The sequence below is a fragment of the Copadichromis virginalis genome, linkage group LG7 (genome assembly GCF_057382275.1).
Source record: "Copadichromis virginalis isolate Kocher_CV1m ecotype Utaka linkage group LG7, C_Virginalis_male_GT1.1, whole genome shotgun sequence".
Classification (NCBI taxonomy): Eukaryota; Metazoa; Chordata; class Actinopteri; order Cichliformes; family Cichlidae; genus Copadichromis; species Copadichromis virginalis.
The window spans coordinates 197,897-221,168 of NC_140624.1; the positions used below are offsets into that span (position 1 = coordinate 197,897).

The following is a 23,272-nucleotide window of genomic DNA, read 5'->3' on the forward strand; positions in this document are numbered from 1 at the left end:
ATCCAAGGCATGACTAAATGTGTGGTGACTGGTTCATTCAATGGTTGGCTACTGATTGTGTTGTACATTGGATTTACACACAAGGATCCTGGTCAGGGGTTTGGCTGTGTCAACTGAAAGTGGAGATTGCATAGCATAAGAGCTGTGGCTGAATGTATAGTTACTTATAGTTAAAGCGGTCACATGAAGAGAAGCCTTCTCAGTAACAGTTAAAGTCAAAAGAACGCTTCCATGCTCTCTGAGCTGGCCTTGATACGTGGTGATAGAAAAAGCATGACCATTCTTGGATGATAGTTCGCTGGTAGACAATCAAACAAGGGAACTACCAGCATTTTATTAACACCTCAAACCACGCTCGTGCTTCCAGCTGAAGCCACCGAGCCAGTGTTTTTAAAAGCAGGATTCATCTACCCTCCCGCTGACTGCCAGAGTCAATCACCCCGTCATCAACCCGACTCAAACAACCTGCCCCTAATCAAAATCAATGACTGCTTCCAACACTTTTTGACGGGTGACAAATAAAACACTTTGGAGAATCTGGTGTTTGTCTACCTGAAGAGATGTTTCTTTGTGTGGTCGCTGTTGCGCTACTGCTGTGGTCATCCTGGGAATTTGTCCACGTCTGATTGGTTGTGATTATGTTTTCCAAGTGCTGAGGGATGTCTTTGTTTGCACAGATGCATCAGGGTTGTTATCCAGATGTGACAGAGCTGTTGAAGCCAGTGATGGATGACCGGGAACTATGAAAGAGCGGTGTGGTTCTTACATTGTGGTGTGTTCTCAGCCAGTGCTGTACATGTGCGTGTGTGTGCTTGCGCGTGTATGCGTCCGTGCATATGTCTATGGCTACACCGCATGCATGTGCGCGCTTTTAAAGTTGATGGGTTTTAAAATAGGGAGTGAAAGGGAAAAGAGCAGCAGCCAATCAGACCTTTTTAAGAATCACTTTTTTTCGAGTTAGCAACAGATTCTGTGGACTGCTAATTGCCTCTTTTGTCCCGTTCAATAACACAAAAAGTGGCCAAAAATAATGACCGAAGTCAGTTTGAGTTCACACACTTGTTCATTAGTGGAGCCTCAATGTCTGCTACTCTTCACATCCCACCAAGCTGTAATACCACTGTTGGAGACACACTGGAGATACTGGAAACTAAGCTTCCTTAAGTGACACGTCAGCTAGCCTCACAATGGTTATGCAACAGCTGCATCTGCGAGCCAAAGCACCAGCAGCACAACCCACTAAATAAAACCAAGAGGGCCTTCATCACACCATGGACACCACACTTCACAGCAAGTAATCAGTGACCAAAGGCTCCAGTGCGCAGGGCCTCAATTTGGATACGTGATGGGCAACTGGTGCTAACATGCAAGAGCTGCATCCAATAAGCATCCAATGGGTTTGGGAGAGAAGTGGCTCCTCACAAACAGGCCTTTCATGTGGTCGTCAGTTTAAGTGCTCTAATGCTCGGCGAGACACTGAGGCCTAGTGCAGGGAAATGGAACAATACATTTAACCACATGAAGCACAGCGCCCAGGATTACTTCTGCACATATTTTCTCTCTCCCGGCCTCTTTGACTGAACTGCAGTCTCTCGCTTTGTCTTTCTCTCCATACGCTTTTGCTCTCTTTGCTCTCCCTCGCGCAAACACACGCTGCCCCTGCAAATGAGCACCGCTATAAACAGGGAATTTCTCCTAAACCCTCTTTATACACATGCACACAGACGTGCACAGTGGATGACACATTACAAAACAGAGCTTATCGTTCATGTAGAATTACACCGTTGTGCATTCCAAGAAAAATACACCACTCGCAAGACAGTGCAATATAATTATAATTGGTTTTACAGGAATTTATGTGAGTTATTGCTGGTGATAAACTGGTTTTTTTTCTCTCCCATGTCTTTGGGTGTATTTGATAAGTACACATCTGTTTCTGCAAGTGCATGAAAGAGGAACACTTGCGTGCTCGCACCAGTCTGGCCTTAACCAGTGACAGCCACACACTCTCTCCTCCTCCTTCCCTCCCTTTAATTCTTTAAAGACAGATGTGCATACTGACAAGCCATCCCTTCATCCATCACTCGGAGAAGAAGAACAAGGAGAAAAGGAAGAAACTATACTTCATCTACCAACCCTGCCTGCATCTCAACACACCAACTAAACAAAAACACCTAAGCAGGTCCAACAATGTGTCATCTCAGGGCTGAGAACGCCCTCATCCTCCCTCAGCCAAGGCTCAGTTCTGCTCCTCTACAGACACCACCAGTAGCCTTGGGTCACCACCACACTAAAGTATACCAATGGCTTCTACCCAAACATCTGTTGTTGTTACACACCGCTGGAGATGGTATCTGCTGCTCCTACTTGAAACAGTGCAAATCCTTTTTTTTTTTTGTGCATAGTGGCAGCTACTGACCAGGTAGTTATGATGAATTGCCTGTCAACAGCAATTAATCATGCACACATGCATACGAACACACAAATGTAGATTTATGCCCTCTATTCTTGCACGTTCAGGCCACCATAACTTATTGTGGAAAATAATGATCTTTGGGATAAGCATAGCCATGGATAAGTGAATTAAATGGTACTTTGCTTAACCACAAGACTGTGAAAACCGATGCCAAATATTTGGTCAGGCAGAAACAGGCCTTTGTCTGTCTCAGAGAGCCACTCAGAGGACAGCTCGCCGAGCACAGAGACACGAGGAGCCCCCGTGAAGACGATGACAGCTACATGATGCCACCACGCTGCAACGACCATAACAAGCTGCGTCAGATGTACTTATGTCAATACATTCATCGTGAATATATTTTTGTGCTGTTTTGTTCTTGCACTTTTTAAATGCACACATGTGCGTTTGATTTGTTGTAAAATAGATATATATATTTCAAAATGAGATGAGGTCAGAAAAACCACCTCCTTTGTCAAAAAGAAATTGCAATTTCCAGTCACAGAGACCATCGGGTGGTATGTGTTACACGTTAAAGTCACTCTTGTCTGAATGTGCTATTGGTTCACCCAGACAAGCAAAAAATACCCTGTACTCACCCACATACAGCCCATTCTCCACTCGCTTGATGATGTCGAAGGCGTTGTCCACGTTGCCCTCCAGGATGTCAAACTTGACATCGTAACTCCCGAAGTTATAGGACCCGTAGGCTGGCACTGTTGTTCTCAGGAAGACGATCTCTGATGAATTATTCAGGGAGAAGAAGTTAAGACAGTGGGATTGCTGTGCAAAGCCGGTCCCAACTGTTGTTTTTTCTGAATTTAATTTTTTTTTAAAGAAATACAATAAAGTGTGTGATGACAGTGCTTGTGTTCGTGATAGTCAGAGAAACCTTAAGGATTTTTAGCACTAGTTCTTTACACTCCAATTCAGGACATATGAGGAATGACAAGAAGTGACACTGAGAACGGCTGTGTCTGAAACACACACTGCATGACAGCCAAAAGATGCTTATCAGCTGTCGCAACCTGCAAATGATTACAGTTGTTACATATGTGGCAGCAGTTCTCTGGGGAAAGCCAGCTAAAACTGTCTTCCACTGAGGACTTCATGGAAAAGCTCATTTGGGTGTCAGAGGCAGCCGTACGGATTCTGGCAACTGTACAGAAAGCAGTTGATGGGAGCTCAGAGATTAAAGCAGATAAAATTAAGATAATAATAATAATAATAATAATAATAATAATAATAATAATAATAAGAAGAAGAAGAAGAAGAAGAAGAAGAAGAAGAAGAATGACACTGAAAAAAAGATGAGATTTGGAAAGAAAGATAAACATTTTTTAAACTTGGTGATGCTAAAGGAATTCTTCCAGTCCAGAAAAAAATTTATAGTCATGGTAAAAAGAAAAAGCACCTCTGACAGTTTAGTGTATCAAGACATAATATTAATTTTTTTTTTAAATCATCTGGTTTAGAATAGGTGTTAAAATCATTCAAGAACAACATGATATGAACAAAAACACTTGACATATTAATCATTATATTCCATAAAAATTAATCCAAAATGCAGAAGCAGTGAAAAACTAAGGAATTAAGAGGGTATACATGTAAGTAGCAGCCACATGCTGTTAAATCAAATGTACTGCATGTGTTGTTGTTCATCTGAGGTTGGATTGAAAGACCTGCTAAGGTCTTTTTTTATTATTATTATGACCGAGGCAACTGTCTATCTGTGTGACATATATGAAACAGGAGAGGAGGAGGAAATGAAAGTCAGTAGAAGTAGAGTACATGTGTGTGAATGAGAGGGAGACAGGTGTAAAAGGGAACAGGCAAGGAGTGGAGATTGTGAAGGTAGATTTTAGGTGGAGTTTAAATGCCAATGCACAGTCCAACCCAATGCACAGTGCAGATGAGAGATGAAGAGAAGAGGGGAGGCATGGTGGAGACAAGTGTCAGGGGTAATTTTGTGACAGAAGAATAGCAGCAAAGATGAAAAGAATGGTTTACCAAATGATGTATATTTTGGTGATGGCGACTTTAACAAAAAGACAGGAGGCCAAACTGGATGTGGCAGGGCTGTAAATGCTAATGCGTTGGTAGTGAGCAGGGAGGACAGAATTAGAAATGAGTACATTAGAGAGACAGCTCGGGTTGAGCAGTTTGGAGACAGTTAAGAGGTTTGGACACATGCTGAATGAAAATAATAAGAAGATATGTATATAAAACAGCAGCCAACCGCTTAGCTTCAGAGACCACAAGATATCGGCACATTGAAAACCTTTTTCTTTAAATAGAAAAAACCCCTCTTGTGTTTAGTGCTTTATTTACTGGATTATGTACCTTTTGTGTGACTATTCAAAGAATAGTCGTGTACCTACCCTCAGGCCTTGGTAGTTCTCTGAAAGTAGGGAGGGAAATGAAGGTGTGTGACACTGAGTGCGTGGGGTCCAGAACGCAGGCGATGTTATTGGGCTGACAGGACTTTACACAGCGAACAACTTCAGACCGTTCAAGCCTCGCCGCTCTGAAGAAGTGAACAAACATACTTACCCACCAAAAACAAAACAAAAAATAATTGGAAAAGAAAACATGCACAGCCTCTGACCTTTTAGGTTCTGCTTGCTTAAAGCTAACCACCTTAGAACAAATCAGGGCAGCGCGATGCTGTTGCACAAACACTATTTGAATGAGGCAGAAGGGGCACTGAATGTAGCGCTCGGCACAAGAAAACAATCAAATTCTTCAAATTCTATGTGGTTTGGAAGAATAATAAACCAACAATGGCTAAGGCTCATGCCACAGTCAAACTTTGTAGCTTGTGGAGACTTGTGCTGTCATTGATGTCTTTCTGATCCACTATTTCAAGCTGTGTGGGAAATGAATTACTACATTTACAGAATGATCCACAACCTGCTCAGGAAAATATTTGGATTTGCAGAGCATCCCCGGCTTCACATCAGATAATCTCTTGAGGAGGATTTATGGGGAAAGGGAGTGTTCTAAAAGACTCCTAAATTGTAAGCCACATGACTAGACAACTCCCCAGCCTCTCCCCAGGGCAGCTCTCATCCTATTATTTAGGGCTTTGTTTATTCCACAGACTAATCAGTGACAGGTCGGAGGGATTGGAGTGCCTCTACTGGCTCCTAAAGCTAACGCCACCTGAAACATCACTATTAACTACCTGTCTGCTACATAAGACAGCTTTTTTAGAGAGGTTTCTAAGGCATTAGCAACCCCATAAATCAAGAGTTTGAAAACTTGTGATCATTTGGGAACTTTTGGAACAAAATAAAAGCCTTGATTATGACATTCAAGATGTTAAACTCAAGCTGAGCCTTGCTTGAGTTTAACAAAGGAGGCAAGTCAGTACACGGTTACACTGGGTTATGAAAACATCCATGTTGTCATGTATAAGTCCAGTTAATGTGCATGGCAGCCATATAGCCACACTGTGAGTCATGCCCGTGGATCTCTGGCGCTCCTCGGGGGACCTATCTGCTGCAGCTCAAAGCTCAAGCCCAAGCTTGGGTTGCAGGGCTCCTTTCATGGAGAGCGAGGAGAGAAGCCCCTGACAAAAAGTCAAGCCACCACTGGGTAGGGGCTTGTAATTAGCAATTAGCGGCGGGTCCAGGTTTTGCTCTGCTCTGGGCCAAACCCACAAAATGTTCTCCTAGTTTATAATACCACGTCCTGAGCTGCAGAAAGACCCAAGTGGGGCTCTAGAGGATGAGGTGAAAGCTGTTGGGGTAGAGAGTAAATTTATGAGAAGACAATGACCTAGAGTGAACTGCCCCCCCCCAACCCTAACCCTTTTACACTCAGATGGGCTCTTCAAAGCAGAGGCATCAGCTCAATGTAATTACAGTTCAGTGTAAAAACAAAAAAAACTTCTACGTCTTCATTTGTGAATATGTGTGCATTTATTTCATGCACACACTTGGACACACATGAACATATGCGCGCCTTCTCCATGTCCCCATGCCTCACGTGGCCCAGCCCAGGAGAAAAAAACCCCAATATTCTCAGACCAGAAAGAAAAACAGACTTTTTTGGATGAAAGTCTTCTGGTCAAGTGTAGGGCCTTTTATTTTTTTGGTAATTATTATTTATAGTCAGCACATTGATAACGCCCCAACACAAACACTGCAGGGCATCATTCATTTTGTGCGCGGTGATGTTGCTGTACCGCAAATTGTTCAGACCACCGGCCAGAGCCCAGAGCCCCATAACTCAATGTCAAAAGGGGAGGAAAAAACTCCTGTACGCCACTAGACTCTTATTTTAAGGCTATCCCCAACAGGGACCAAGTGCATCCTTACTAGCCCAAACGTTCGGGACAGGAGGAACCTGAGAAATCTGCATTTACAGTTATTAAAAGCCACAGCCGCTCAGGCAGCACCCTCACAGCATGTCAAGCTATTTATAATCTCCGCTGGTGCACATTTCCCCTCTCCTTTCCCACTGCATCTCTTCTCATGTCACTTACTCAGCCTTCATTTGGAATTGTCTGTCTGTGTTGGGGTTTGCACCCGCAGTATGCAGTGGAAATCTGTGCAACGGGAGCTAAAGAGATGTGCACGAAAAAAATCACTGGTAATGGTAAGTGACATTTGGGAAGCAGGAGTAACAATGCAAAGTCTGGTGTCAGTCTGGCTTACTGGAATTTGAAGGAGTGGAGTCACTCTAAGTACTTTATATATTACGTGTAGTTAGTGACTGAAGGTTTTGCTGTTTGCGATTTTTAACAGGTTTTTTTAAGCCAATGTTAAAGACAAAAATACAGCCTGGTTTGCACATATGTTTGCAGATATAATGCAGGAAACCCTTTAAAAAAAAAACAAGAAAATTAACTTAATGGCATCTAATAACATTAATAAATGCTGTTTAGCACTAAAATGTTTAAAATACTAAAACACTTTCTTGTAATTGAAGAACTTTTTTTTTTAATGACAAAACAGAATATACGCAATGTTCTGAAACTACTGGAATAATAGTAATATGAAACTTTGTGAGGGGAAATCTTCATGCCTCCATCTGTGACTTAGCCTCACATTCCAACTGCTCCCTTTGCTGTATTTGATTAAACCCCACAAAGCACCATTATCAAACACTGGTTTTAACTTGAACATGTGTTATTTCTATTGCAGTTTTAATAGAAAACTGTTCATCCAGCACATAAACCATAAAATACTGCAAAATGTCAGACTTTATCATGCAACCATCATCAAATTACACTCAGTTGTCGGCAGACTTGGGTTGTTACCATTTTGAGAGTTACACTGACCTAGAACGCCACCTACAGTGGCTTCTTTGACAATGCCTCACCTAAAAAGATGCATTCTGTTGGTCCTAATATAAACTCCTGAATAATAATCCATGTTTTTTTGTTTAAAACAAAAGCTTTATTGTGTGTAATGCTATGCAACTACAAATTGTGATTGTTTTTCCTTCTGATTAATGTATTTTACAGTGTCATTAAAAAAAATAATGTGCCATGTTTAATGTGCATTTATTAGGAGACAGAGTAGTATTTGAGTTCATTCATTTAAAAAACTGTAGTAGAAAAAAGCCTCAATAGCAGACAAGATAAAGGGGACAGCGGTACCATAGTTTTGGACCAGCAGTAGCCCTGAAAGGCCTGCACTTGCCAGAAACTCATGAAAATTTGAATTATATTTTTACCTGTACATGCTCTAACTATACTTAACTTGTGTAATCATTAATATATAGCAGGCTATATTGCATCACCATCCTTTACTCTTGCATGCATTTTGCAATTTTTCTGATTTCTTAGTGAGATTAAGTTAATATGCCACATCCATTTTAAGGGGGTAAAAACTTGTGCAAACCTATGAATCCCTTTTGTTTATTCTAGTAGGGGATTATAAGGTACTCTGGGCTCCTCCTGGGTAACAAACACCAGCACTTTAGCCAGGTATGTAGTGATTGTGCCATAGCGGCGCAGCCTCAGTTCCAGAGACAGCTCAAAGTCCTCTGGCTTGTTGATGAGCTTTGCCACTGACATCACACCACCAGTGGGCATCTGCTCAGTTCTGAAGAAGCCGCCCTCGTTGCCAGCTGTGATAGCAATGTGGATGTCATCGCCAGGCACGGTGTGGGAGGGGCCCATGCGGAAGATGGTGGTGAAGATGGGGATGTTGGTGGGGAAGGTGAGGTAGTAGTAGGTTATTCTCAGGGGCATGGTCAGGCACTGGACAGACTCATTGCAAAGCAAGCGTTCGCATCGACTGCAAAAGAAAAAAAAGAGATCGGAGGCAGGACGGGACAAGACGGAACAAAACGGGCAAAAAGAGAGAAAGAGAAAGGGAGATCAGGTGAAAATTTCATTTGCCGTGCATGGCATGCAGAGAAAGGAATTATCACTTTCAGTTATAGTGCCCTCTTTAGGATCATGCAAAACGTTCTGTCACTGGGTGCCTCCAAACAAGGGTGTGGGTGTACACACTGTCATCGTCATGTGCGCCAAAATTAAACTGAAAAACACCCATGTGCATGTCATCACTCGGAAACAGCAAAACATGCTACAGCCAGATTCATACTGAAATCATTCCAGCATTGAGCATACTGGACATGCAGGGGCTCTGATCCATATACAAACCAGGAGTGCTTTAAAAAGCCTGATATGTAAACTTAAAGCTCTTTAGATGGTGACTGTTTCAAATTTAACTATATGGAGCACAGACCGTGTTCTTTGAGTGTTGCATGAAACTATGTAACAAAACAGAAAATGTCCTGGCAATTGGTTATTTTATGCCTTTTTTTTTTTTTTAATGGTGATGGTCCATAAATAGTAATTGATAAATGCTAAAATTAAATATGTGGTTAAAAAAATACACGAAAAAAATGTGAAATTTACTATATTTTTACGAATTTGTTTTAATGTGTAATAGGGGTAAACTCATTCAATTTAATTCTGTCGTAACACAGACAACACAATCATAGTTATGCCTGTTCATAAACATGTCCCTGCTCAGCAAAGAATCTGCACCAGTTCAAATACTCACGTCTCTCCGACCCGTCTGTAATTGTTCGGACACTCGAAAGACAGGCATCTGAATCCTCCCTGTACATTGAAGCAGCTTTGATTCTCTGTGCACGTATGGCTTCCTGTCACACATTCATCAATATCTGAAAGACAAAAAAGGGTCTTAAAAGTCACTAACGTGATTTTTTTCCCAAAGCTGGGGAAAAAGGGCCTCCAACAAACGCCACATGACTGCAACATGACATTACAGAGAGCTCACCCTGGCAGCTGCGCCCGTTTACCGCCAAGGTGTAGCCATTGACGGGGCAGGAACAGTGGAAACTGCCAGGCGTGTTGTGACAGCGGTAGGAGCAAATGTGACCTCCGGTGGGCAGGGCACATTCATCTATATCTGGAAACGTCAAAGAAAAAGGTGAATTTGTAACACATTCATTTTATTTATATACACATAATAAGGATGGCCAACCACCATTAATGTCTGATCCATATGTGCCACACATTAGCGTTCTCACATACGTCTCTGTCAGGTCATGTCTAGAAAAATTCAAGGCTGATCTGCATGTTTGAATGTTCCTATTTGTGGAAATTCGGCTAATACCCCCAACTCGTCACAGCAGATGGCCGCCCTGGGTTCTGGCAGATGTTTCTTCCTGTTAAAAGGGAGTTTTTCCTTCTCACCATCGCCAAGTGCTTGCTAATAGGAGGTCATCTGATTATAAGGCTTTTTTCTGTTTTTTTCTGCTATCCTTCTTTTATTGTAGGGTCTTTACCTTACAATGTGCCTCGAGGTTGTGATTTGGTGCTACACAATAAAATGTCAACTGAATTAAACTGAGTATCAGTTGCAGTTCACATGCTTCAACTTTACCTTCACAAGTAGTGCCATCTAGGTCACTGAGCTGGTAGCCACGGCGGCAGTAACACTGGTAGGAACCGTACACATTGGCGCACTCTTGACTACATGGGGTGCTCTCACACTCGTTCAAATCTGCACAGAGAAAGTATCAAAGTTAGCATCAAAATGTATGCGTGCATGTGTCTGTAATGCAATATTTACCTATTTATGGATAAAGAACAAGTAACTATGAAAGCTACCTAAAAAATATGACTCCTAGATTGATGACTGGTAAAATGCTACGTAGGCTGAAGATATACAGCAACATATTTCTTAAGTTAGACTTGAAAGTGTACCCCAGTGTACACAGGGGTATCTAGGTGTATCGGTTATCTCTTTGTTGGTCTTGTTCCAGCATTACCATAATAATGTTGGTCCAGGATCAACATTGCAACTGAATGCTTCCCTGATCCTGGACCAGTATTATTATGATACAGGAAAAACATTAACACTGGGATGTCAGATCATGCAGGATTTCTATTGTGTAAGTCAGAGGGGAGACATGTTATTGACTGTCCCTTATACTATATGGCACCTTTCTTCTTTAAAAAAAAAAAAAGAATCTGACATTCAGACCAACACTCCGTTAGATGCATCGGGGGCAAAAACGCATTTAGGAATGCATGGGGAGCAGGAGATTGATCCACAAAGATTCTGATTACCAGATCCACATCCGCCCACATAAACTCTGTCTAGTCAACAGTATCTAGGCTCTATAAAGTCTCCCAAATTACTTGATTGTCTTACCATCACAATTTCTGCCGTCAGCAGCTAACGCGAAGCCTGTAGTGCAGCTACATTTGTAGGATCCCAAAGTGTTCTCACACTTATGAGCACACAGACGACCAGGGTAATGCCTGCATTCATTGACATCTAAGACAAAAAGTCCAAAACTGACAAAGTAAGAAGCTGAAATTGTGACTTCAATGCTTATTTTAACTAGAAGTAGTACACACACATACATGCTGTGGGCATTTACATGCTCAGGATACACTTGGATTTAGCTACCAACGTAAGAACGCAAAGCAAAAGAAAAAGAAAAACAGTTTACCTTCACAAAGCCGAGTGATGCTATTGAACATGTAGCCAGCTTCACACTCACATCGGTAAGACCCCAACATGTTGAGGCACGCATGACCTCCACAGACGTTTTCAGTAGTCTTACACTCATCGATATCTGTAAGCAGGGGTGCAAGCGACAGAGAACACCATGATATCCACCGCAGGTAGGCTAGTAAGACACTTTGCATGTAGGTATGATGAGCTCTTCCGTACCAACGCAGCGTGTGCCCTCTTCATTGAGGTGGTATCCTCGACCGCAGTTAACCGAGTTCCTCTGGCAAGTGTACGAGCCCACTGTGTTGACACAGATCTGCCCCCTGTTGCATGGACCTGTCTGGCTAACACATTCATTTATATCTGAAAACAGGAGCACAGATGACACAGATGTTACTCTAAATTTTAAAAATGCCCTGATGTTCCACAGTTTCTGTTATATTTTTTTCTTATCATGTCTTATATTGTTACATGATCAATTCCTTCTTTTTGTGACCCATATATAGAATAGAATAGAATAGAATAGAATTCAACTTTATTGTCATTGCACATGCACAGGTACAGGGCAACGAAATGCAGTTTGCATCCATCCAGAAGTGCTTTAGTGATATAGATATATTACAATATATATTAGCAATAGTATAGATATGTAAGTCGTATCTGTCTTAGTTTCCTTGACTTGTCTTCTTTTTCAGTTCCTATTTTAATTGGATCATTTCTATTCCTTGTGTGTGTCATTCCTTTCAGCTGTTTGTCTTCTCGTGTAATGAGGCCCTGATTGCCTTGATTTAACCTGGTCTTGTTTCCTAATTAGTCCTCTGTCTATAATTTGGCTCCTCTCAATCAATGTAATGATGGCAGTGATTAACCTTACACCAGGTAATTTATTGCATGATGAGCTAAAAACATTTTTTTTAAATTTAAGTCAATAAAATAAATAATTGATAAATCAAATTTGACCACAATGATGAGGACAGGTTTGAGTTTAATAGCGAGCCCCAAAAAGACCTAAGTCTAACTACATAGCTGGAAATTTAACTGACTTAAGGCTTCAAGAACAGAAGTCTTAATGATGTTAATTTATTAAAGAGCATATGCCAGTCATCATATTGTTAAATATTTTGAAATTTACATTAATATGAGGACATTTTGAGGGAAGCAATTTAAGAATCTCAATATCCTTACAAGTGCTCAAGTAAAGATCATAAATGGCAGCGGAGCTCTGTATGGGATGCTTGGCCACAATAAATCTTTTGGTGCTAATGCTTACCAATACAGTTTCCAAGAGCATCCTGGATAAAGCCAGATCCACACTGAACTTTGGGCAGACAACGGAACGACCCCTGGGTGTTTTGGCATTGAAACTGCGGTCCACAGTTATGGATACCGGTCTCACACTCATCAATATCTGGATGAAGACATCACAGAAGAATTGCCTGTCAACACGCTATGAATAGCAGCCAAAAAAAATACAGCAGATCAATGTCTCCCTACAAACAGCAGAGACCTTTGCAGTTGTTGCTGTCAGTGAGCTCATATCCTGTTCCACAGCTGACTTCTCTCTGGCAACGGAACGAGCCCTCTGTGTTGATGCAACGCTCTCCTCCCCGACAGTTGCTGGCTCCCACCAAACACTCGTTGATGTCTGCGAAAAAACAGGACAGACAGTAAAGGAATACATCACATGTCTCCTGCTGAGGCTCTGTTGTGTTAGTCTTTTCTAGTAGAAAAGTATTTTCTTTATCACCAAAAACAGTCCTGATATTAAAATATAAGACTGAAATCATTACATATATATAACAATACAAAAGGAGCTTACCCTCACAGCTCTTTCCATCTGGTTTGAGTTTATAGCCTTTGAAACAGGCACAAGTGTCATTCCCCACACAGCGATGAGCACACTTCCCTGAGAGGCACCACAGAAACATTAATATCTGATCCGCGCTTTTTAACGCAAGTGCAGAAATCACAATTGTTAGCTTTTATTGTGCTTTACCATTGCACTGATTATTTAATGCTGAATCTCCATTTTCAGTTGTCTCGTCCTTGTTAGGCACTGCAAGAGAGAGAAAAAAGCATGCTTATTCATGCTTTCATACCTTATGCATGAAATCATTTGGCACAACATTGTGTTACTAGTGAACTTCTGACTTTGATGGTCATTAAATTCTTATTTTATCCAGTCCAAAAGCTCATAATCAGCATGCTGAATCTTACCCATTTCCACATTAATGCTCAGTAGCTGAACCTAAGCTGCTTTATATTATGAGCTAAGAAAATGAGCATGCGATGACCATAAGCGTCCACTAGGGGGCGGTGTAGTCTTATGTTTGACACCAGTAGTCCTCCTATTTCTACTTCTAATTATTTTGTTGACTTGCATAGGTTTTCACTTACTTTAATCCACTTTTTTATGCCCACTCTACTTTAAATTACATATTTTGTTTGTTTTATTTAAAAAAAAAAAACAATAAAAGAAACTGCCTCCTGCAGGATCACATTTTTTACCCACGTTCTCTCTGATGCGCTGTGGCTCCTTCCACACAGCAGGCCCGGGACACCAGATTGCACTGATGGCCAACAGATAGGTTGTGGTCACAGGGTAGGCCAAGCTCATGGGCTGTTTTACCCAGAGTACAACAGTCACAGCACATCTATCGAAAACAGCATACAACACAGTATTAGAGAACTTAGAAGGATAGATATGAAAAATGTGCAAATAATTGAAAGAAAACAAAATACAGATCTTTTCAGGATATTGTGTACCAGCAGAGGTAAAACAAAAACAAAGAATAGCTGACAGAGGGTTGGTATGCTGGTTGGTTAAAGAAGTGAGACAGCCTTTTAAAGTGACAGCTGAGAATAAGTTGCTTTAGACAGACAGCCAAGCTCTCAATCAACCAGACAGACAGAAAAAGAGCTTTTTTGAGACGATACGCCAACTGGCAGGCTTCAGACGGGACCAGAAAGGCAGTCAGTCAGTTAGAAAAAGAGAACACAGAGGGAGACAGTGATGAGATGACATCAACCCCCCTCTCCTTAATGCATGCTCAGTCAATCATTATGACAGCCCGGTAATGTCAGTTATGGACAAGAAAGGTGGGGAGTGTGACAGATGGGCATGTTTTGGCAATTTGGTTATGCAGCTGGAATCTGACTGTGTGTGCGGTGGTGCACACGTGCAGCGTTTGTAGCGACTGCAAGACTGAACACATGCTAAGGAGAGCAACTGTAAGAGTTGTGTACCAGTAGTGGCTGACTGCTACTCTCTGTGTTTGTTTGTGTGTGCTTGTTTATGTGTGGGTATATGCCCGTGTGGCCTTGACTGCTAGAAAACGTTTTGTTCTTAGGACTCTTTTAGTGTAAACCACTCACAACAAGCACACAAACACACTCCTGAACAGTTCGCACACACAACTGCTTTATATCTTGTTTTTGTGCAGCTTTTTCTTGCTTCTCCCATGCTTGCTTAGAGTAAGTGGCCTTTTTATTAGTTTCATATGTGAAACATCAATACAGCATTCTGCTATCATCACTGCAAATCTTACAAAACACAATAATGTAGTTTCTAAATTGAAAACATAAACCTTATCCAGACAGCACATTGAAGCAAATCCCCTTTTCTTCTCTCTGACTGCTTAGAGAAAGTACAACATTATTTTCACAGATATTGTCATTATTTATCATTTAAACGTACATTTTGTTCTGTCCATCTCGCATCGTCGTGCTTTTTCCTTGAGAACACACAGATTATTTGAAGAAGTTCGGAGTTATTGAATAAGCCACCCACAGTCCTGATTTCTTTCTTGTCAATCTGACGTCCTCCATATCAAGTAAATGATTTTTGTGGAGTGTTTGTGGAGTTTTGCACATTTGAGACATATTTTCACACTATGTAAGCACCTAGAGATTTTAAGCATATTTGAAAATGTGCATATTTTTCTCAAGCTTCTCGTGTTCCTTCTTCCTGATGTTGGGAAGGTCCACAGCTGTCTTTCTCTTCGTGTCCACGGCTACTATGTCCAGTTGGTTAGTCATCACCAGTTTGTCAATGCATTTCTCAATCATCCTTGGGGACGTGACCTATTTTGACCTCGGGACTTCCAGGCCATAATCGGCAGAGATATTCCTGTATACTATGCCAGCCACTTGGTTCATTTGTGCTGCCAGATGCTCATAGAGTTACAGTCACTTTCTTTAGCCCGTAAGTGTGACTCATGTCAGGGCCAGGTACTGTCTAACGCTTCATGCTTGAGACTCTTTCTTGGATGTCTGCCGCTGTGATGGTTACTGGATCCTGTTCAGGGAAGTTGCTGTGGTCTTCTCTTAGCTCCACTAGCCACTGAGCATTGTTGTTATGTGTTGCAACCCCGTGGTGGTGTTATTCTCATATTGTTTTCGCGCTACTAAAGATGCTCCAGATTTTAAGCATTTTAATTTCACAAAAAGGGTGTGACAGGAGAAACTTTGTAAAACAACTTGAAAGCACTGTAGAGAAAATTATTTTTGTAAGTGCATCATCATAGCATGCTGGCAGCCATGCCAGCAGCAGCAGCAGAGAGAGGAACACAGAGCAGCTGATGTTTGCCAGCATAGAAGAGGTTCTGGTAAATATGGAAAGTAATCAGCTTTGGTTATGTGTTAAGGTTGGCTCATTTTCCCTCATCAGAGCTACGCTGCTAATTTTATTTTAAAGCATATTTGTAGCATGCGGTGGCTGTGTGGGGCTACAACACCTTTAAAAGCTTCTATGCAGTATATAGTAGATCACAACTAAACTGTTAAAGGATAGAAATTCTAGAACAATTTCTTTATTAAGTAATTTATCAAAATACTTCTGAAAGACATAAAACCAGTTAAAGGGAACTAATGAAGGTGAGAAAAAGAACACATTTAAATCTGTAATCAAAGATGGAAGCAGAACTTACACAAGCCTAGTTTTGTGTAAAAGTACAAATTTTCATGCTAGTTATAAAGCTCACTAATAATGAGGTTATATTGGATTGTAACCCCATTAAATGACTATTTATTTCAATTTAAAACAAATGGGAACATTTCTCTATAATGTTGATGTTTGGTGCAATAGCTATGCCTAATCATCTTCACTGTTTTGGTCCTTTTGTTTCTAAAGGTTGACTTTAGTGGTGGTTTTGATTTTCCTGAAGGAGACACCCTCATTACTCATCGAGTCACACCACTGACCAGCCAGTCGGTGGCATGCAGTCTGTTGATGACACATTTTTGGATTGCTCAGATCGCTTGGATCCCCAGAGGAATCGCTACTAAAAAAGTCCTGGTACCAGGTACTTCCATCTAATGGAAAACCCTGCAAACCGTGGCGTGCCAACCTGAGTAGCTACTAATGGAAAAGGGACTTAAAATTACAAGAAAGTCTGGCTTCTTGGAAGCAAAACATAAGGAAACCAAGGGTGATTCAAGATTTTTTGCCAAAAACACTGTATATACTGTGTATATAGTACATATAGAATGAAAATAAAGGCAAGAATTTGCCTGAGTTTGGTTAAGAAGCATTTCAAATCTGAAAGGTGCTTAGTGCTTGGATATGGGCTGGTGAAATATTCCACAGTCACAGTTTAATTTATAATCTAGCAACAAGTTTCATTCCTCCCTACAGTGACATGCCTCATCCTGCTGCACAACACACACACACTCCCACACACACCCACACACATAGAGATGTACAACACTGCTCTCATCAATCACTTGCCATAATCATCGTCCAGCAAAGTGGTGAAAGAAGTTTTTTGGTGATTTACTTTTCTGTTTTGTCATTTCTATTAGCAAAACACTCATATACACTCATACAAACACACCTTTGTAGTCTTGGTGTCGCAGGTGTTGGTGAATAAAGAATCGCAGGCCCCCTGGTCTTTGGCAATGTTGATACCATTGGTGCACATTTTATCCTCGAGCACTGTTACACAGCACTGCTCCTGCACTATCCTGTCAGCAAGAAAAAACACAAAACACAGGTGGTGCATTTACTCTCCGCTCTATCAATAATTGGCTTACGGCAAAGAAAATCTGTCTTAGAAGTGCAGCTCATTAAAATTGGCCCGAGGCGAGCCTAAAGGGGATCTCATGTCACACTGAAAACTGACGAATGACTGGGCTGAGTATGTCTAGAATGAGCTCAACGATGGACATTGTGTTTGCAATGCTGACAGCTCTCTGAGGTCTGTTCAGATTGTTTAACACCCAAGAAGTTAAACCAAAGATTTTAGTCCCAAGCTGCACATTTGTCCAAAAATATCTCCATATTCTTTTGCAGAGCAAAATCACTAAAACAAACCTCATCCTACATACACACCCTATAAAAACAACAAACAAAAAAAGCAGAACAGCAGGGGCCCTAATCGGCTGACTAACATTTGCCAGTATCTGTAGTTTACTTGCAGCCACAATGACATCACCGGGACAGAATCAGTCTGCATTTCTTAAGAATTTGGTGACACAGTTAGGATTTGAGAAATAGCCATAACCATAAAATGAGTAACATCTTGATACAGGATGTATCGTAATTGACATCCCCTTAGGGATTAGCATAACACAAATTTTCTGCAAGAATCATTTAAAAAATGACAATAGCTGTTTAATTGGGAAAAGCAGTACTGGGAAGCAGCCAGCCCAATCTGACAAAAGAGTGTTATCATAAAAATATGTTTTACTTAATGTTTCTGTTCAGATCAGATTTCGTTGTATTGTCTAACTGTCTGCCCAATCAGTTAAGGGAGCGGAGGGGAGGTTGACTGTTCCTCCCTGGTCTGGATCTCTGTCTCCCTGCAGTTTTACAAGACAAAAAAACATAACAAACCAAGTTTTTTTTATCATCTCTTACCAGAAACCTCTTTCCACATAAACCACTCGAGATCCGAAAGTCACAACAAAGTACACACCTCCTCTGCAGAACCTTTTAAGGGCACAGTAGCGTGCTCCTGTTTTCCTTTTACCATTTTTCTCCTGTTTTTTTTTCTTTCTTCTTACGTTGGTGTCTGAAGTAATCTCTCAGATTTCCTGTTATTCCCTCCCTCTATGTCGGATTTCACCTCTAAGGTATTTCCTGGGTTTTGAAACAGCCCCTCTTCTGACCCCCCTCACCTTTTTCCACCCCTAAATATTACCCTGCTACCCCCACAAATCCCTGCCCCTTTTCCTCTCCACTCCTCACACTATAATTTAGACAAATTTGGAATCACTTACAGTGGCTATGGCAAATGTGTTTGCCATCAGTTTGGCTTATAGGCCCTGAACCTGTGGTAGCACACCTTCTATGGTTACCAGCAGACGTGTTATTATCCCATCACTATTAGCGCTTCCTGCTCTCACGTGAAGTGAATAATGTGCCTAGAGATTTATGGGAGTAAGGTAAAGTGATCTCATATTAAGGGCATTTAGACATTTCCTTAATATCCAGCACATGCCAAATCACTTGGGCCCAGTACCATGGATAGAAAATATGATTTTAAGAAATGCAGCATTTAACAGCTTGGAAGTCTATAAACTACCACACTTAAACATAACAGAGGAAGGTAGCAGTCAGCAGCGGCTTACCTGCATGTGGTTGACTCAGAGATAAGGGGCAGGGATGCACAGTCTTCATGATCGGTGCCATGCTTTTGCCCATTTTTACAGCAGTCCTCCATTGAGATTTGTTCTGCTCCTATTAAAAACAACATTGTTTTTACCTTTGCATGTACAGGTGAATCACAACAGGCCCCACATTATAGTGCTGGCCACCTGCCTGCCTACACACACACACACACACACACACACATCAAGTGCCTAAACACACTGTGCCTCAAATATATATCAGATGGCAAACTTCTGAGCATCATTTGAGGGGAATGAGCAACATTTATCCGATGAGCATTTGTCTTTCAGCAAGACCAAACAGTTTTTATTAATTGAGCAATGATGATCTGTTTTTTTGTCTCTCTTTCCTAAACAAAAGACAATCCTGCTATTGTGACCCAAGACAAATTGTATAGCAAATAAACAAAATTCAGAGTCTGTTTAACGATATGAAAAAAAGCCTTGAGAGATTTTTTTGTTTGTTTTTTGCCAAAGACAATGAATGATGGATATGTTTTTGCAGAACCACATGAGGCCTTTTGACTGGAGCGCGACCAACTCTGTGGTAATCTGGCTGTTTATTCATGTGGATTAGAGAGTTTGGAATGCTTCGACTCTCTAAACAATCAGCCGTAACAATCACATCAAGCACATTCGTTTGCCTGTGGTTAGTGTGTTATATGCCAAACGTGAAATAGCTTTGGCAGATCCACGTCTTGGGCTTTTTTTCCAGTTTTTTTGTTGCCTGTCTCAAACCAAGATCGGTCTACAAAATTGACATTAATCATCGTTATTTCCCCCCTGAGAGGAAAAAGAGAAAACAAATATTGAATTATCCAGAATAGTGATTGTGAAATACCTCAAACAGAACCATCTGCGTCTAGCAGGAGTAAGCAAGATCAGATAATAAGTTAGATTAGGCAGGTAGGGAGGGAGGACAAGTGTCCGGAATTGCAGTCCACAGTTTTATAGATTTGCTGCCCTCTCCCAGAGGTGCAGGAGGAATGTTTTATTATGACCATTAAATCAAACTAGTCAAGCTGAGGCGAAAGCGGGAATAGTTGTTATCACAAACAGTCTGCACACTGGTAAACCTCGTGGAAACACAACGCAAGAGCTGCTGTAAAACTTCATTTCTCAGGTTCATCACAAGTTTCTATAAGTCCCGCTTAAAATCTAGAACTAATATGAGGAGAAGCATAACAATGACACAAGAAAGAGTTCTTTAAAAAATGACACGTTTTGATTGTTGTCTGTTTCTTTAAGAAAGTAAGCGAGGTTACAGGAAAAAACAACTGTGCCCATTCCTACTACAGAAAGGAGGTTTAACCTGGCAGAAAGGAGCGAATATGGATATAGGATTTATTGGTAGACAGGCACATTAGCTGACTCACTACTGACTTCTGGAAGTCTGGCACATCACAGTATTCTCTGGCCAATAAACCTTGTAGCAGCTGGATGAAATGAGATGACATTTTAAAAGCTTTTCACATGGACCTACCAAGCAGGCTCCCCCAGCCTCTCTCTCTCTCTGTCTCTGTCTCTCGCTCACTGACTTAATTTGTTTTCTGAATGTGTAAGTAACAACGGGGTTTTCCAAAAAAGCTAGGAAAGCAAAACTGTGCTCACAAGAGGCTGAAAATATGGATGTTTATTAACAATAAAGAATCCTATTTAAATGTGTGTACCCCTGTGCATATGTGTAATGTTTTGGGTTTTTTTTACCACTTCCAGTAACTGACACCATCTTGTCAAAACACATGATTTGTATTAGAACTGGAAAGGCATCCAAGAGGTGTCCAGAGTCCATAAAAATGAACTAATCCTAAACTCTTTCTTAGCTTAGTCAGTGCATTTTAAATGCCAGGAACAGTTGGTCACTTATTCTAAACTTCCCCCAGCGATCTGTTCTGGACTTTTCCCCTCACAGTAGCGTTCTGCTGATAACTAACTCTAACCCACTAGGCATCACTGACTCATTCCTTTGCTACCGCTGTCTGCTGACTTGAAAACCTAAGATTGAAAGACCAGAAGTGCTTTAAAACTGCATGGCTTCTTGTCTTTTATCAAAAAAGAAGAAGAAGAAGAAGCAAACCAGGCACAGCTGTGCTCTGGTTTAGATACAGCCTGCCATAATTCTCAGTCTCCTCGGTGCATTGTCTGTCTGGAGAGGGCTAATTTCCATTTTGGATGATGTTGTAGCTGTGAGGGCCATTCTGTCTTGGCAGAGCAGCACATGTCTTGTCTGCGTCTAGACGCCTCATGTAAACAAGGCATAATGAGCATAATGAGCCTACTCGTGGAGCCCCGCCTACACAGAGGAGCTGGCCTCAGACAGACATCACAACATAGAAGTGTGCATCTCTTTCATAGGCACCACTCAAAGCTGACATGTGGAAGCTTCTTCCAATCTTACTGATATATACAAAAGGCTGAAACCAAAGTCGAGCTTATCTATCTGGATTGCATTTGGTTATGCAGTTGGTTGAGCTGATACCCAGCAGATCTGCAGAAAGACCTGCAACACAACCTCCTACAGAGAAGGCAGCTGAGAGAAAGGTCCCCCTGCTGACTGTGAAATTGCCCCGTGTGTGACCACAGCACACTGGGCTTTTTAAGACACGGCTAGTCTTATGATTTGGTGACCCTGCTGTGAGGCTCAATCTCACCCTTCTGTCTAGGACCACCCTGCCCTGGTGAGATACTGGTTGCTCTTACATAGCATCACAGCATACCAGCACTCGGCCTTTGACTTGCAGGGCAGAGAGTGAAGAAACCTCAGGCAGGGATGACTTTTGCTTCACAACTGGTGTGAAACTACATTTTAACACTCTCCATGTGGGGTAACATATCATCACTTCATGGAATGGAGTGATTCCACTCCACAGTGTAACTAAATAAAACACAGTAGTGAGAGAGTTAAAGGTAGAAAAGGTTAACTGTAAAGTTCTATAGTTGTGGGTTTTGTTGATGCAGTGCACAAAAGTTGGAAAATGGTTTAGATGGCACTTTATATGGTCACACTGCTACTTATTGTACATTGTAAGTGGTAATAAAAAAAGAAAGAGGTGTGGGATTATAATATTATTTTATGCCATGTTAGACCTCTAATTAAAGTTTGTGAATTATTATGTAGTTTTAGTTTGCATTATTCTCCTGAATTAGAAGAAGGTGGTAACTATTGCATTTGTTAAACTGATTTGCATTATATTAGACTGCTGATTTATTGTGAATGAATGACATTGTTTTATGATGCATTATACTGCTGAGTTATAAGAAATACTGTTGGCAGAAAGTCATCGCCTTATTTGTCTGATTAGAAGAGAACAGAACATACTGGAGTTTTCTGCCCCATCTCAGCAGGAGCAGATAAACAGGGAGCCAAGGTCGTAGCTTAGGCGCCGTGTGAGAGAAAGCATGTGAATGTTTAGGCTTTTATGAATAGGTGGGGGCCACTAGAGGCTATAAGAGGTTGATCAATGCTCCACCATTTTGAGATCGGATGCTGTCTGCGTACGGTGTCCATCTCCCACGCGTGTGATCATTAAAATCATTGTTTGACTCAACCTGGCCGGACCAGTGTTGTTATTGTGGTTTTTCCTCTTGTATCCATCCCCAATATCAATATTTGAATCCGTAACAGAGGAAAAACAATGATTCTAAACAACAGTTTCAATCTTTTAATTTGAGATGTTCGAGCCTTAGCAATTTTAATAAAGACCTGCAACACTTTGAAGCACCCACCTTTGCAAACTTTGCTTTCATCACATGCCCCAACTAGCCCCCAGACAAATGCATCACTTCCCCAAGTATCACCCTTTAGCCTGTTATCTGTCTGCTTCTTACTTTGAGTACTTTAAAGTGAAGCTGTCATGCAATATGCGCTATTCATCCAAATCACTGTCACATGCACAGTCCCACTGCTTGGCTCACCTAGCAGCAGTGATACCCAGCTTCTCACGCTTACCTTGGCCAAGAAGAACTCCGAACAGAGAGCAGAGCAGCGCTACGCGCAAAGCCATTGAAAGAGGTGAGACTCAAAGTATCAAAAACTGGAGAGAAACAGACGTGGACGAGGTGGACTTTCCGATGCTGGTTGTTCCGCGGGGATGTGTGAAAAAGCTGCAGTGCTCCTTAAAAAAAGATGAAGAAGAAGAAGCTAGACTGGGAAAAGAAGTGGATTTGATGGAGCTGAGAGTCGCAGTTGCAGCTTGACTGAAGGAATGAGCGTCTAATTACGGCACCGCGAGGGGCGGGCTGA

General features: G+C 41.4%; 1 protein-coding gene across 2 annotated transcripts in view; it reads right to left on the reverse strand.

Annotated features, from left to right (window-relative positions):
* The window catches only part of LOC146704112 (fibulin-1-like), a 31,947-nt gene extending 8,675 nt beyond the window's left edge, over positions 1–23,272 (reverse strand). The window contains exons 1-16 of one of the 2 annotated variants that reach the window (XM_085461066.1): positions 22,979–23,272; positions 18,991–19,099; positions 17,253–17,382; positions 13,931–14,072; positions 13,415–13,474; positions 13,238–13,324; positions 12,926–13,063; positions 12,689–12,826; positions 11,638–11,781; positions 11,414–11,539; positions 11,110–11,235; positions 10,336–10,455; positions 9,727–9,858; positions 9,487–9,610; positions 4,837–4,982; positions 3,055–3,195 (exon numbers count right to left, since the gene is read on the reverse strand). In XM_085461066.1, coding sequence (XP_085317192.1) covers positions 3,055–3,195; positions 4,837–4,982; positions 9,487–9,610; positions 9,727–9,858; positions 10,336–10,455; positions 11,110–11,235; positions 11,414–11,539; positions 11,638–11,781; positions 12,689–12,826; positions 12,926–13,063; positions 13,238–13,324; positions 13,415–13,474; positions 13,931–14,072; positions 17,253–17,382; positions 18,991–19,099; positions 22,979–23,033 — 1,918 coding nt within the window. In that variant the 5' untranslated portion in view covers positions 23,034–23,272. Of the gene's footprint in view, positions 1–3,054; positions 3,196–4,836; positions 4,983–7,559; positions 8,710–9,486; positions 9,611–9,726; positions 9,859–10,335; positions 10,456–11,109; positions 11,236–11,413; positions 11,540–11,637; positions 11,782–12,688; positions 12,827–12,925; positions 13,064–13,237; positions 13,325–13,414; positions 13,475–13,930; positions 14,073–17,252; positions 17,383–18,990; positions 19,100–22,978 lie in introns of those variants that run through there. The other variant, XM_085461067.1, reaches the window with a different exon arrangement.